Consider the following 16,238-nt stretch of genomic DNA (forward strand, 5'->3'; position numbering starts at 1 on the left):
CTTGAGAAATTGGAGACAGAGTGTTTCAGGCAGAGTAGTGTTTCCACACTCCCGAGGCTGGGTCAAGCTTGAGATATAGAGGGAATGTGGAGAGTGAGAATGAAGCTGAGTGAAAATCAAAGTCAGCAAGAGGGAAACAGGCCACATCTGCAGAGAGCAGCCACAAAGACCCTGGGGAAGGGTTGGAGAGTTAGTCGAAGCATGCTGGAAAGGCAGTGGGCATTTTTTTTAAAAGATGTGATTTGCTCTGAATTGTGTTATTTTTAAAATGAGGGTCAAAAATTACAGTGAAGTGTGGATGAAACTGAGGGCAAGTTCAGGGGGAAAATGAAAGTTTCACTAGAGACCAGACCACAAGCGAGAGCAGCAAGAGGCTGCATAAAGAAGGGCTTAGTCAGTGGCAAAGACAGCACAGAGACACGGGGAGCAGGGGCAATATGTGAACAGAGATGTACCTTGGGAGGGTGATCTGGTGATGGATTGGAGGGAGTCAGGTTGGGAGAGACTAGTTACCATGCTATTATTATAGAAATAGGAATGCGGGGGAGGGCACAGTGCTAGAGGCAATTGATTACAGCCAATTGAAGATATCAACAACAAAGATAGCAACAATAATTTTAAATAAGGTAATATTGACAACACAGTAGGTGCTTATTTACTGAGTTCTTACTGTGTGCCTGCACTGTTCCAACTGCTTTAAATAATAACTCTCTCAATTCTCAGAATGAGCCTATGCAATCTTTCTAACCTTATCCTTGGTTCACAGATAGAGAGGTTGGATACATAGCTGCTCCAAATGAGGGAGAACCAGGATTGGAACCCAGGAGGTCTGGCTCCAGAGCTGGTGCTCAGCATGATGATCATTGTTTCAAGCTTTGATGAGCATGGGGAAGCAATTAAAAAGCCAGAACGATGGGAGGGAAGTAGCTTTTCATGAAAGCAGGAGAAGGTTGGTTCTGGACAAGTTAAGTATAGAACTTTGGTTCATTTCAGGTCCAAATGGGGAGTGAGGATTGCATATGGTTATTGGAGCTTCTGTGAGACAGTGCAGCCAGAGACTTGTGTCCTTGTGCAGGAAGGCTCTGTTGAGAAGCGCCCCAGATAAGGAGCTCTGGGGATGATTTGTTGAGTGGATGGATGACTATGAATGAGCATGAGAAGGAATATGATCAGCAAACACAGAGTAAACAGTATCCCCAGGGAGAAAACATGGAAGCAGTTAGAGAATGTTGGAGAAGGCCTGTGTTGAAGAGGACCAGTTTAAGAGATATCAAAGAGACAGACAATGCAGGAGGAGGAGCAAGAGACTTGCAGGAAGGGCGGCTCTCCCATGTCCAGCTCTGCCAGGTCACCAGGATTTGCTTGGTCAGATTTAGCAATGGAGAAGGCCCAAACCAGACTGACATCAGCCCAAAAGAGAGAACAGCTGGTTTAGAGAGAGAGAGAGAGAGAGAGAGAGAGAGAGAGAGAGAGAGAGAGAACACATGATTGTTTTTAAAAGTTTGGTAAAAGGGGAAAGAAAAGAGAGAGGTAATAGCTTGAGGGAGAGTGGGGGGAGGACTACTGGACAGTAACCTTCACAGAGGGTCTTTAATTATTCCTCAGAGAAGAGGAGCAGTGTCTCCAGCCTCTGCAGGACTGGTAAGCCTGTACCTGTGCTGACAAGGGCTCACTCACAGCAGGGTTCCAGCAAGGCTGAGGCACCACCGCACTCAGGGTCAGGGTCAGGGCCAGGGCCAGGCAGAAACTCCCCAGGGTGGGAACAGGAGATAATAGCTACTTGGATTAATTCGATGACACCTCCTTTGGATGAGGGTAGAAAATACTGACGTCATCATACTGCCAATTTTATAGAGAAATAAGACTTATTTCTCTGCTGACAAGAATTTGTGGCGCTCAGCAGCTGTTTATTTTAATTTATTTTATTTTATTTTTAAAGGCCCCCTCCACCCCCTCCTTCAGACTTCTCTGCATTTACATCTGTCCTCCCAGCTGCGAGGGACTGAATTCCAGGGTGCAAAACCCAGGCAGACAAGTGGGAAGGGCCTGCAAATAATGATTACATGCTGCTTAAGTGTAAATCTTGGTTCATTGTGTGTCCACCACACATGCCTTCAGATTCAAGTGGGCGCCTCTCTCTCCCTTTCAATATCTGTCTGTAAACCTTGGTGGTATTAAGCATATGTTTTAATAAATATTTTGTTTGCTGTATTCCCATTAATATTCATGGGGAATGGAGCACTTTAGGTTTTGTGATTTCTAATAAACATTGATGGTGTTACTAGTTTGTACGGAGCATTCAGTATGCTCCATCAAAATGGCAGCTCTAATTAGGTTCCTTGAATTAGCTAATGGATTTTGAGAAAGATAGCTTAGAAAGCTCTTACAGCTGTCCAAGATATTCTTGCCATGGCAGAAAGACAAAAGGCCCCTGGAAGCTACAGACTTCAGAGCTTTAGAAATGCAGCTGACAGTTAAAAAGATAAATTGCATTCATATTTTTCCAGTGAAAGTCCTAATACTGAATTAATGTTATTCCTGTAGTGAGCATCCATTAAGAAGCTCATTTTATTATAAGGATGCATTTTGACCATTAGCTCTTTTTCTGTAGTCCCTCCCTTCCTCCCCCTCCCCTTCTCTTTTTTCTTCCTCCAATTCCCTAGATATTTTGGACCCAGTATTAAAATCTTCTTTGAAGAAGAGGAAATGATTTTTTTTTCTTTTTGGCAGCTTATAAATTCAGAAGCTCTCTCAAATATACAATAAGTATTCAGTTTTTTAAATAAGTCAAGTAATATATAAAGAAATAACATAGTGATTCAATTTAAGCCTGTGGCTTATATTTTATGTAGAATTTGGGGAAAAAAAATAGAAAGCTTCTAGCGAAATGGCAGTGGGTTTATTTACACTCGGATAAAAAGATGATTTCATTGTAGAATAGAAACTATCTCTAATAAAGTAGGTTACTTCCTTCCATCATCCTGATAAACAATGCACCAAATAATGCAATGCCACTCAAAATGTCCTAAAAAAATGTCCTAAATACTTCCTAAAAGCAAGTTTCTTTAACAAATAATGAACTAATTACATTTGAAGGGCTATCCTTAATATGTCTGCAAGTAGGAGGAAATATAGTTGCCAGAGGAATGAAGAGAAACAAAGTTCATGGCAAATAGCAAAAGTCAGGAAACAAATACGGTCACCCAAAAGTTCCTTTGGGTATGTGAGTTCTCATGTTTAATCTGAAAAGTTGCATCTCTCTAGTCACAGGCAGGACACATTTCCTGGGTCATTAACTCTCAACCATCCAAACTCGGTTTTCCTCATTGAATCCTTGTGTCTCCTCTGCTTTTCCAACACTGGATGCCTTTTGGCCTTTTTTTTTTCTTTCTCCTCATTATTACCTTCAACAAACAAGAGTCTGGGCAAGGAAAGAATGTGAAACGTAAGTCAATTAATTGGGATATTATTTACAGCTCTGGGAAACATTTGCTAGGAAAGAAACTAATGTTGTTGGTTTATTTATTTTTTAATGTTCTCTTAAAGGACAGCAATTTTTTTATAACTTTATTTATTTATTTTTTTATGTGGTGCTAAGGATCGAACCCAGTGCCTCTCATGTGCTAGTCAAGCGCTCTACCACTGAGCCCCAGCCCCAGCCCTATTGTTGGTTTAAATGAGATTTTTCTAAATCATCTATCCTGTTTAGTGTCCACCCTCTCCCCAACCTCCTATTTCTACAGACAATTGAGAGCTGACAAGATCATTGTGGCTAATAAAGCTGTTGGAACCAGGGAAGAAATAAGAATAGGATTGACGCAATGTATAGATTACGGATTAGAGAGCTGTTTTGCCTCAGTATGATATAAATAAAATGGAAAAGCATTGTTATGTGAAGCACTAAAGGGGAAAAAAAAATCCTCGATTATTCCCCACACATGGCTTCACCGTGATGGATAAAAGGCATAATTGACATCATGTCTATTGAAAAAACTACCAACTGTCACACTGTGGAGAGGCTACTGAAGCTGGAGGAGGGTATGGTTCTTACTCGTTTTCAATGTGAGTTATTTATAGAGTTCCATTGTCGGCGGCACAGGGCCTAATTTTCCCTCTTCTTTGATATTCGACAACTCATTCACTTTTCATATCCAGAAGACAGCTACAAATTGCTCTATTGCAGATACTCAGACTCACCATTACCTTGCCTGAATGGGGCAATGGCTATTTATTAATTAAGATTCTAGGACTACTTTCCCTTAGAGCACCAGTGAAAAGAAAAGCCTTTGTCCAACCCATAATGGGTTGTTTTCATTCCTTCATTTTGTTTTGTTTTGCTTTAACTTTTTGCCCTCTGATTTGGCGGCCAGTGCTCTGTTCTTAATGGGAAATTCATCACTGTGTTAATGACGTGTCACTCATCACCACCAGTTAATGTTACCAGTTAAACAAGAGCTCAGGTTGGAGAAAATGTTCAGTTTTCAAACTGAAAGAAAGTCTCATGTCCCATTGTTTTCCATCTACAGTGATCCCCAGGCATAGTATTTAACAAGTGGGGAAATGATTTGGCCAACCATTTAGTCTGAACTGTGTGCACACACAAGAAATCATTGAATATTAATGCAAGAAAAATCCATAGAGAGCAACTAATCCATTCCATAGGTTATTTCTTCCAGATTTATCTTGACGTCAAGTCTAACTCTGACAATGATGCCCTCCTATTTGAAAGAGCATCATCCTTTAGAAAGATGGGTGTATGGAGCTGATCGTGGTCTACCAGATCCATTGCCCAATTTCTCCACACACTCCCCACACGGCTGCTATTCCTAACTTTGCACCCTTTCCTGTGGCCTTCCCTGTATGTGTGATGTCCTTCCACCTAGATGCTCAGTCACCCCCATTCATCCTTGTTTCCTTCTTTCCATGAAGCCTCTCCTTTCCCCAGCAGAGTTACTCAAGCTCTCTGGAGCTGCTGCAGGACTTCATTATACTCTTTGATATTCCCTCACAATAATTGCCATGTTGCACTGTCAATATTTATTACCATCTCCCCCAGTAGACTGTGAAATCCTCCAGGTCAAGTCTGGGCCTTAAATCACCTTCATACCCCCAGGGAAAGGGACATAGCAAAATTTAAAAATAAGTGAAGTTTAAATAATGTACATATCAAGAACAACTCAGGTTATTGGAGAACTTTTCTAAAAACAACTAGTGATCTAAGTTTGATACCTATTTACTTTTTTCTATTCCATGCTGAAAAAAAGTTGGCATTTTTCTACCAAGGATTTGTAAGAATCTGAATATCTTTTAACAACAATTAAAACAATCCACAGACAATGTTAATATAAACTGTCCTCCCACCCACAAAACCCTGAGGTCAGGAGGTCAGCAGAGGTTACAAGGTTACCAGAGCTCTCTTTACATTCTGGAAAATGCTTCAGAAGAGCTGGGGATATTATTGAACTTCATGTCCTTTGAGACCTAAGTACTTGTTAACTTTTTATGCAGTTCTTTGGATTTGAGAATTTGTTTGGACTGGGTGGGTATTATAACCCTAATTAAAATTTCTGAAGAGCTCAGTATATTCATGCATATGAGTGTGAAAAGGATGTAGGTAATATCAAAATGTGTTATTAATAAATTTTTGGACTTATTGGATCTAATTGCTATTATGTTAATCATATCAGGATAATGCAAATAGAGTTATGCTTATTAGTATGATTTAACAGCATATGTGATCCTTAACATCTGCTCCAGCCACATACATGTGTGACCTAGCCATCATTTCTACATGTTCAAACAATTTATTATACATCTCTTTAACAGATACAAAGATAAGGACTAGTTTACAGGCCATCGATAGTTAGAACCCTTTGTCTCCTGAGACCTAGGGTGACCCCTAGTCTTATTCTTCTTGAAAACAAAACAAAACTTGTTCTTTTTTAAAAAACATTTTTTTTCTTTGATACTTTTATTATTTTCCTAACCTCCTCCATTGAGGGAGGAAGAAAGCGTGGTTGCCTCGTTGAATGAGTAAGAAATTGCTGTTTTCATCTTCTTAACATTTTGCAGCCACAGCATATAATTCTCCTGACTTTATTTAGAGGATTTTATTTAATCCTTTAAATAAAAAACCATATCCATGCACAAATCACTTAGAAACTACTTATTTTGCCTTAAAATTGTATATTTGGGGCTTCCTTGTTGTCCAGGAGGAGTGATCTAGCTGTCCAGCTGTTGAAGATCCCTGGTTTTTGGTGGCATTCTATGGCCCCTTGAAAGAAGAGAAAACTTCTGTGCCATTTCCTCTGAGGAAGAAGCGATTTCACGGAGGCCTAAGAAATTCCCAAGGTTTCATGGCCTGCAGCCCACAAAGGCTTATTTTTCCCAGAATTGACCCCTGAAAGTTTAATCCACATATAAATGTCAGATTTGTATTCTTAAAACTCAGTCTGTATTTGATTTAAACCTAAAAGTTAATAATTTTATCTTTGGCGGTCCTGCAGTTATTGGTGAGGAATTTTTTGAGAAGGGTCACAAGTGTCTGTATGTGTTTTATCATTAACTTGCCCACGTACATATTAACAGCAAGTTTATTTCTCCTGAAACTATTTTTTGGTTCAGTTCAAGAATTTGAATGGGAGTTAAAATGATACAGGTTTTGTAGGCTTCTTCCACTTTCTTTTTCAGCAATATTTTGCTCATTTTAGTTTAGACCAAAAAATTCTTTGAAAAAACTTGTAATGTGCCAAGTATTCAAGTCTTCAGGTTACCAGCTAAAGACCTTATGTGAGACAAAAATTGTTCACAGTCAAAATCAGCCTTGAGAAACACTGTAGAGAATGTTATGTTGGCCCCCACCTATCATCGCTCCCTAAATCCACCCAGTGGTGGGGTCTTTTGCTTTGTTTATTTTGAGTACCAGAAATTGAACCCAAGGGGCACAGAACCACTGAACCACATCTCTAGCCCTTTTTAATTTTTATTCTGAGACAGAGTCTCTCAGTTGCTTAGGGTATCACTAAGTTTCTGAGGCTGGCTTTGAACTTGGGATCTTCCTGCCTCAACCTTCAGAGCCAAACCACTGGGATTGAAGGCATGTGCCAGGGCTCCCAGCCCAAGGCTGTTTTGTTGTTGTTGTTGTTTTACTTTCATTTTCACTACTGCATTATATGGTTCTTTCCTTGATTGAGCACCACCTGAAGCAGTTAGCTTGCATATAGGGGACCACATTGGACAAGTAATTCAGGTCTTTAAACACTGGAATCATGTCCAGCAAAATGTAAAACTCATGAAAGGTATTTAGGAAGGGACACCCACAGAGGGAAACCAAGTCATCTCCTATCCAGGAGCATATATGTTCATTAAATGGAATGGCTGATAGAGAAATGCTATCACTATTTAAATTGCCCAAGCCCCTATTTTTGTCTAAGCTTGAATAAAATAAATATATCAGTTAAATTAAGTCCTAATGTAATGTCACTATTCTTCAGCCATGTGGAATAGCTGTGTCTATATTGTTTCTACATCCCCCACATAAATGGATTACAATACCAGGCATGGTTTATTCATCACCTATAGCAGAAGATGCAGTAGACACATGGTTCCATATTGATTCAAATCTATTTTTCTTTGCATCTCTGTATGCTTGTTTGGCAAAGATGTAGAGAAGAAATGGAGGAATAATTTTGCTGTCATCCAGTGTGAACTTTTCAACTAAATTTTAAAATACTTATTTTTTAAGAAACAAAAATTACCATATGAATCACTTGATAAATTCCTTCTGAGATGTCCACAGACTTTATATTCTTCATAAATTGGCAAAAGTTGGGCTGGGGTTGTGGCTTAGTGGTAGAATGTTTGTCTCACACATATGAGGCACTGGGTTCCTCCTAGCACCACATAAAAAAATAAAATTGGCAAAACGCCTTGAGACAATATGTATTGCAAGCTTATATATGACTTTGGAGTATCCAGTGTTTATGTAAATTACTTAAAATTCAAAAATATTGTACTGTGTATGTTGGAGTAAACATATCTTACTATTATAAAAATATGAATAACTCAAATGAGTATTTTATGACTAATTGCAAATTAGCTTCTGAAATTTGAACACAGCCAAGTGTTCATTATACAGCATCAAAATAATACAATTATTTGTTACAGGCTTAGAAAGGTGAGTTGAAAGAGCAAAGTAAGGTGTGTTCTTGCATTTTGACTGACACTGACAGTGTCACTCCTAAAGAGTTTCTACCTTTACTAGAAGTGAAGATAGAGAGGCAGAATGTTCTCATTGAAGAGCAGCCTCACATTGTCTCAAGTGATAAAGAGCAAAGAGAGAGCAATGCCTTTTATCAGAAGAGATGACATTGATCTGGTGACGATTCTGCATCATAGCAATTAATCACATGGGAATAGTTGCCCTTCATGAATCAGTGAGATAACTTGGAATGTAAATGGCAACTGTGGTTCACGGTGTGGGTGGAGATGCTCACTGTTATGCAATTATAAGTGCCAAGGGAAGGGGGCTTTTATTTCTTTATGCTGCACCACAATGGCTTGATTCATGGAGGTGAAGGTCCAGTCCAGGGTGAAGATTTCCAAGACAAAATCTTCAAGCTATAGGAGTCAGAGGGTCAGTTCACCAAGCTAGGGATGGAAGTACCAGGACAGGGATCTCAAAGGAAACAGATGCAGAAAGCAGGAAACACGTTGAGAAAGACAAAAGGTCAGGCTCACGTTGCCATGGCAGAGTCAGGAGCCCAGGTAAGCCAAGTCACATTGTCAGATTGTTGCATCTGGGTCAAAATGCCACAGGCAGCATCATTGTGGCTGGGGGAGGGACCACTGTGCAGGATTCCAGCTGGAGCTAATGTATCAACATACTCTGTGACTTTTCTCCTTCTGTATGACCCTAACATGCATGTCAACCTCTCTGGACCAGTTTTTCAACTTCCCCATAGGATCCTGACATAAGGAGTAAGCTTGTTGAACTCTTGAAAATTTATACAAATGCACACTTTTCAAAGTTATTTGTTAACATAGAGTGTATTTTTTCTCAGATTCTGCTACCAATTTCTTATGTGACATTAAAAACTCTCTTAATCTCTTAAGAGGCCTAAACACTGTTTCTTCACCTACTATGAGGTTTAATGTCAGAGAGAGTTGATGAAAGCAGTCCTAGAAATTGAAAGGAAATTCTAGATGTGAAAGTTTGCTTTGTTTGTAATATTCATCCTCTCTCTAAAATCATTGTTCTTAATATAGGAATTCATAGGCACTTATAGTAAGCAATGGGTTCCTAATCTAAAGTAACTGTTTTAATAAAAAAAAGATAGCAAATCTGGTAGAAATTAAATGCACATGTAAGAATAGGCATATTCTTGCTTTTTAGGGGGAACTTTTGGCAAAAATAATGGAAAATGAAGGATACTATTGTAAATAGCAATGGTGAATGTGCAAAGAAACAGAAAAAAAAATCCCTAAATGTTGTCCATGGGTACTCAGCTAGGGGGTCCCCAAACTGGACTCTACAGTGAAAAAAATCTTATGTGTCAATGTACCTTTTGGGGAAAAAATGATTCTTTGTAAGATAGGGAAATTATATAATCATACTTTTCACCGAAAGTTGACATCAGATAATTTTCAGAGCTATTTAGACTAAAATGTCATTGGAAGAATTGTATTAAACCCCCTTTAAAGCAATTATTTATAATTACATTTTTTAGTATATATGGACACACTATTTAAATGTAGTTTCATTTTTTTTTTCTTTTCTTTTATTTTGGTACCAGAGATTGAACTCAGGGACACTCGACCACTGAGCCACAGCCCTGGCCCTATTTTGTATTTTATTAGTGACAGGTCTCACTGAGTTGCTTAGTGCCTCACTAAATTGCTGAGGCTGGCTTTGAACTCACGATCCTCCTGTCTTCACCTCCTGAGCCACTGGGATTACAGGCGTGTGCCATTGTGCCTGGCCTAAATGTATTTTCATTGAATGTTCAATCTATAAAATATTAGTGTAAATGCTATTGAGGCTAGTTTTATGAATCTTAAATGTTTGCAAATTTTGAATGCATGTCTAAGAATCTCTCAAAATTTTTATTTGGCAGAAGTCTTCATCACCAACCAACAAAAAATAAGTAACAGTTACATCCTATGATGGTCTGTTTTCAGCTGAATATTTTTTCCATAAATATTTTGGGATTTAAAGTTGAATTAGCAAAATAAAAGTGCATATAGCCAGTTAGATTTGATTATATTCATGTTATTGAGAGTATGAATGCCACAGTATCCTCAGACGTTTTGAGAGCTCTGTTTCTACTCTGAGAAGGGAAAAAATGATTCACTCTTTTCAAAGGTAGAACTATGGTACTGCCAAATTTTAAGTTTAAAGCTATGATGGTTTTAGTTCCTTAAATGTAAAAAGACAGAAGCAAACAACCTTTCCCCTTGGGAGATGGGGAAAACACAGGGAAAAAAAAGTCCACTTTGTGTGAAAAGCTGTTTCTCTTCATTCCACATCTTTAAACCCTTTTTGAGAAAACCTTTGAAATTTCACTCCATTGTAGGTATAGAAAGAGAAAGACTATTCAATTAAAAAATTTAAAGGAAGTATCAAAATAGCATTTTACAGTAGCTTCATAAGAAATTAAATAATCTATCAAACCCTAAAGAAGCACTCTCTAGCCTTCTGATCATTGTTGACGTTACAGAGTCAACAGTGACATTTATTCAGTGACTTCATGCTATCACATCCATGTAGGAATATTCCTGTGAAAGTGCCCTTCTACTAAGTCTGCTCCTCAGCCACATCATCAAATCTGGACATCAGTGTTATTATTGAGCTCTTGAATGTCCCTCAAATAGCTCATATGTTTAGAGGAAAGTTCACAGGTGAAATGATTAGATTAGGAAAGCTATAAACTCATCAATGGATTAAAACATTTAATGAATGGATAATTTGGGGGGTTTTTTGTTGTTTTTGTTGTTTTTTTTTTATTGGTTGTTCAAAACATTACAAAGCTCATGACATATCATCTTTCATACATTTGATTCAATGAATGGATAATTTGAATGGACTCCTTAGTGGTAACCATAGGCAGGTGGGCCACAGCTGAGAAGTGGCCTTGAATTATATCTTGTCCCTAGCTTCTGGCTCTCTTTCTGCTTCCCAGCTTCTGTGAACTGAGTATCTTCCTACAACATGCCCTTCTGCTAAGTTATTATTCCTCTCCTCAGGTCTAGAGCAATGGAGTTGGCCAACTATGGGCTGCACCTCTGAAATCATGGGCTAAAATTAACTTTTCTTCCTCTAAGTTGTTGTTCTCAAGTGTTTTGTTCACAGGGATGAAAAGCTCACTGACATACCAGGCTTGTACTTAAAATGAAGAGTATGCTCACCAAAAGCAAACATCTTCCCTTCAGAATGAGTTACATATCTTGAGTCTATCTGAAAACAGCTGTTTGGAATTAATTATATACAAATGAATCAGCATAAGAGTCTACGTATTGATGAACATGCCCACTTACATGTGCACACAAAGGTATCACAGGTAACTCACAAGTCCAGCAGTGGTCAATGGTTGGTTGTAGTGACCAGCTCCCTCTCACTCAGTTGTGAATGAACTTTCCCAGCAGTTGCCCTGACTGCTGTTCTCTTTGTCTTCCATGTGAGATCTTTGTCATATGTTGATTCTCTTTTGCACCCCTGTTTTACACCAGCTTCCCTCATAAGCTCTTCAGAGATATAGTATTAATTGCCCAGAAATGTCAGTCTGCAAATGCTCCAATATCATTCTTTAATGAATTAAGGCCTCATTGTTTGTATTTCTATTACTTTAGCTACTTCAATTTCTATTTTTATTGCAAAGATCTGTGCAAATAAAAGAATATCAAAAGGCATGGCTATAAATGTGCTCTGCTAAATTCCCTCTGCCTTGAAATGCCTTGAACTGAGGCTGCAAGATGCCTACTGCATTTTAATGCCTTTTGTACAAGGCAACATGAGAGGGTAGAAACAGGGCTGGCTTGAATCCTGCTCCCCTCACCAGTTTTGTTACTTCTCTGAGCCTCGGTGATGGTAAAATGTCAACAACAATGTCATGCTCGCAGCTTTGACAGAGGAGTAAATGAGATGAAGTATGTAGAGCACAAATATTATACCTAGGAAATCATGGAAGCTCGGTAAATGTTAGTTTATTTTCTCCAGTCTACAGCAGCAACTAGAGGAGACTAGGGTGTGCACAAATGTACACTCATTTGAAAATGTACTACAATTGAGAGAATTATAAACTAGAAAGAATAAAGTTGGATTCCAAGGAAGCAGATAAAGCCTTAATGTGAAGTTTACGAGTGGGGGCCAGTTGGTCATACCTGTAGGTGGCTATGATGTGGTTTCTGAAATTCACTACAACTGTAACCTCTGTTCAGCTCCGTGGTGTTATAGAAGGGTCTATACCTCTGCCTCTAAAGGCATAGGCTGTGTGATTCACAAGAAATCACTGCAATATAAATCTGTTTTGTTATATTGCTTAAATTAACTTGACAAAAAAATTCTGCATATTGAAAGTATATGACTAGCATTGATCCCCTTCAATAGACAGAGCTATACTAGGAATATTTTTTTAAGAATGCCCAGTGAACACATAATACAGAAAGCCTAATTTCCTAACTACCAACAAGGAGATAGAGTTATTTCTACTTTGACATATTTTATGTGGTCCCAAGAGTATTCAAGTTACATCATAATCTGATATCACTTCTGAAGCTATCAGGCAAAAGGTTCCCTAGAATCTATACTTCTTAGTTCCATAAAGCCAGGAAAATAGAACAGATGGAACAAACATAGAGAAGAAAAATCCAGCTCCTCAGAAAGTAAGAGCTCTAGGCTAACTTTGATATGCATGCTGGTTCCATTTGTTGCTAGAGGACCCCATCTCTAAGATATAAATACAATGGAGGAAGAGAAGCAGCTTAGATGGTAGTAAGTTATCCTGGAAAGAAGAGACTTTGTAGTCAGACCAACCTTGATAATTGTCTTTTAGCCATGAGCTTCATATCCTCAGTCTTCATTTAGCAGAACAATAAAAGCTATTATTCAATATTCTTTGAAGACTTTGAGATATTATGGTGCCTATTACACAGGCACTGAAAATAAATTCACCTCAAGTACCAGCTCCTATAGTTTGTAGTGGTTCTCTGAAGTTCTGGGTTAAGAAGGATTGCAGAGTAACTAAGAACAGAGTAGGGACGAAGAGCAGGAGAAGAAGACTAACATTAAACAGGGATGAGAGGTGGGAGGGAAAGGGAGAGAGAAGGGNTCAAAGTGTGAAATATGGTATATCAAGAAATTTGTAATGTTTTGAACAACCAACAATAAAAAAATTAAAAAAAAAAAAAGAAGGATTCTGAGACAAAATCTAGGATTATTGGGAAAGAATCTGTAATTGATCAGTGATGTCTTTCTCTGGGCAGAAAACTGAGTAAGTAAAAGTTTGTATCAATATATTTGCTATGTAAATGTTCTATAAATTGTAAACTATTATGATGATCACTGCTGTTATCACAAGACATTTTTATATCCTGCATCAAATGGCTAAATTTCTACATCTTCAACAAAAAATGAAATCAATTAATGACTTTGACTATAAATAATGGTATATTGAATTTTTATTAATTTTTTGGTAGACTTTTATGTGTTTCATCCATTGAAAAGAACCGAAAAGTGAAATCAGAATTTGGTATTCCAAATTTTAGTGTATAAAATGTCTCCTTAGGAAAAAAAAATCTGATATAGTTACTAAAGGTAGAATGTTTTTGAAAGGTAAAAAGAAGTGATCTTGAGGTGTAGTCTCACATTATCATAAGACATTTGCACAGCATTCCATATTGTCTTTAAAAATAGTCACACTAGGAAAAATCTGCAGCATGTTTTGCTCTAAGAAGCTCCAAGACTTTGTCCTGTCTTTTCACTGCAGTGAGATTTCTCTTCTGGGTAAATAGTCATGTTCCTGTCAACCATCAGGGGACTTTTCAAATCCTGAACAGCTGATTTTATATTCTTCCCTCATTCCCTTACATGAGAACAGCAAGCTGATCAAACCCATATTTTTAAATTAAGGTATTTATAGGCGTATGGAAGAATAGTTTACAGTCCTTGTTTGATTTCCCCACCACCACAAATGGAGGAAAATTGTGGTGTTTGGTGTTTTCTTTTTGAACACAGCCTTATCATTTTCTCTCTTTTTTTTCTTTATTACTGATGACTTCATTCTACTTGAATTCAGTGCTTCAGTTTCTTCAGGGTAAACTAATAGATTATGTATGCGATGTTTGCACCGCGTTGATTGAACTCATCTGGTGAGTTTGAACGCAGCTTGTGCGTTCCTGTAACTGGCAGGAGCTTGTGCATGGGATCCAGCCACCACAGTCATCTCATGTTATTCTGGAGCAAAGGAAGCAGTTCAGAATAGATGGCGCTACCTTTCCTGCCTACCTGTGCTTCAGAGAAGCTAAGCAGGCCTTCTTGTGTCTATTGTTATCTCTTTCAACTGCACAAAGAAAACTTTTATTTAAGAAAGGTGTAGTAAAGAAAGAAAATTAGAACTATTTCGAGAATTTTAGAATACATATTGAAGAAAATTAAAAGGGTGTGATTCCTAAGGATTTGTTGTTTCTTAATCAAAACATGGGCTGAAGAGTATCTATGGAGCACAGAAGAGCCCCAAGCCCGCACCAGAGAGGGTCATGCCTCCCTCAATTTGCCATCTAGCTCCAAAAAATGCTTTCCCTCCAAAACCTGTTACTCCCATTTCCCTTTTTAAAATTTGTATGCTGGGCTGGGGTTGTGGCTCAGTGGTAGAGTGCCTGCCTGGCACGTGTGAGGCCCTGAGTTCCATCCTCAGCACCACATGTAAATAAATAAAATAAAGGTATTGTGTCCAACTACAACTAAAAAATAAATATTTTAAAGAATTTTGTATGCATAATTTTAAAATACTTCAACAAAATAGATGACTACTTTCTAATGCTTTTAGAGATCTTATTTTTTTATCAGAGGCCTCATTTAAATTTAAAAACTCAACTGTAATATTCAGGGACCTTTCTGGCATGCAAGGCTCCTCACACTGGGCCCTGCGCAAGCTTCCTCTGATCTTCTTACCCTGGCTCTTCCCCAGCTGGAGCAGTGATCCTCACCTGCCTGTGAAACAGGCGTGTTTTTTTGCAATTGAGTTAAAGTACCCAGATTTGCCAGTCCTACTTTGGTCATTTTTATTAGTATATATTCTAAATATCTCTACACTAAATCACCAGTGCCATTACTCACTTTTATTCTAATTTGCTTTCTAAATGAGACAGGGAAGAGAGCATGTATCATTTGATGTGTGGATAGGAGGATGTGGAGGGGCAGGTCGGGTGATGAGGTACTGGACAGCGGTGAGTCCTGGGAGGAAATAGTGGCTAAGGTAAAGAGGAGAACCTTGGACAGGTGCCATTCAGCTGTCACCCAACCCCACTACCCTTTCTTTTAATTTTTTGGCATGGCTTTTATTTTCTTTACCTGTGCCCTGACTGGTATTCATCTATTGACGTGTATCCCACCATCAACCACCCCCATTCCCAAAATTCCCACGTCTATTGAAATGAACAGTGGCACATGCCAGCCCCACATGATATCCAGCCTTCAGGTCACACAACCAGAACTTTGTCCCAAATAGACAATGCTTATTTGAGAAAATGAGATACCCATGTTGAAATTTAACCAAATTCTTGTGTGTATGATTATAAGAAGAAAGGGTTGAGTTTCTTTAATTGCTCTGAAAGGTCAAGACTTTGTCTTACCTTCTCATTCCAAAGGCATTTATTAATGCCAAGTCAGATATTTTGACCCTTGGAGCTAAAGGTATGCATGCAAGGGCCATTTTGTGTTCATTTATATTACTTATTTCACCATTCTCCTAGCATATTTGAATTACATTATCCAATCTTTCCAATTTGGATCCCATCCCCTTTAATAAGAAGAACAAAAAGTGACTTTCAAGGATGATGTGACTGTGTGACTCTGTTTGTCTTTGTGCTATAGTGGCCGTCCCATGGGTGGGAGCACTGACAGAATCCAGAAGCTGCGGAAGGAGTATTATCAGGCTCGGAGGGAAGGCTTCCCACTATATGAAGACGAAGAAGGAAGAGCTAGGCCATCTGATTATGACCTTCACTGGGTAAGCCCATGCCTG

General features: G+C 38.5%; 1 protein-coding gene across 4 annotated transcripts in view; it reads left to right on the forward strand.

The window, feature by feature from the left end:
* Pard3b (par-3 family cell polarity regulator beta) overlaps nt 1–16,238 on the forward strand; it is a 981,002-nt gene that overhangs the window by 863,909 nt on the left and 100,855 nt on the right. For all 4 annotated transcript variants that reach the window (XM_048808385.1, XM_048808386.1, XM_015481294.2 and 1 more), the window contains one exon: nt 16,088–16,223. In XM_048808385.1, coding sequence (XP_048664342.1) covers nt 16,088–16,223 — 136 coding nt within the window. The remainder of the gene's footprint in view (nt 1–16,087; nt 16,224–16,238) is intronic.

Source organism: Marmota marmota, unplaced genomic scaffold (genome assembly GCF_001458135.2).
Source record: "Marmota marmota marmota unplaced genomic scaffold, marMar, whole genome shotgun sequence".
Classification (NCBI taxonomy): Eukaryota; Metazoa; Chordata; class Mammalia; order Rodentia; family Sciuridae; genus Marmota; species Marmota marmota.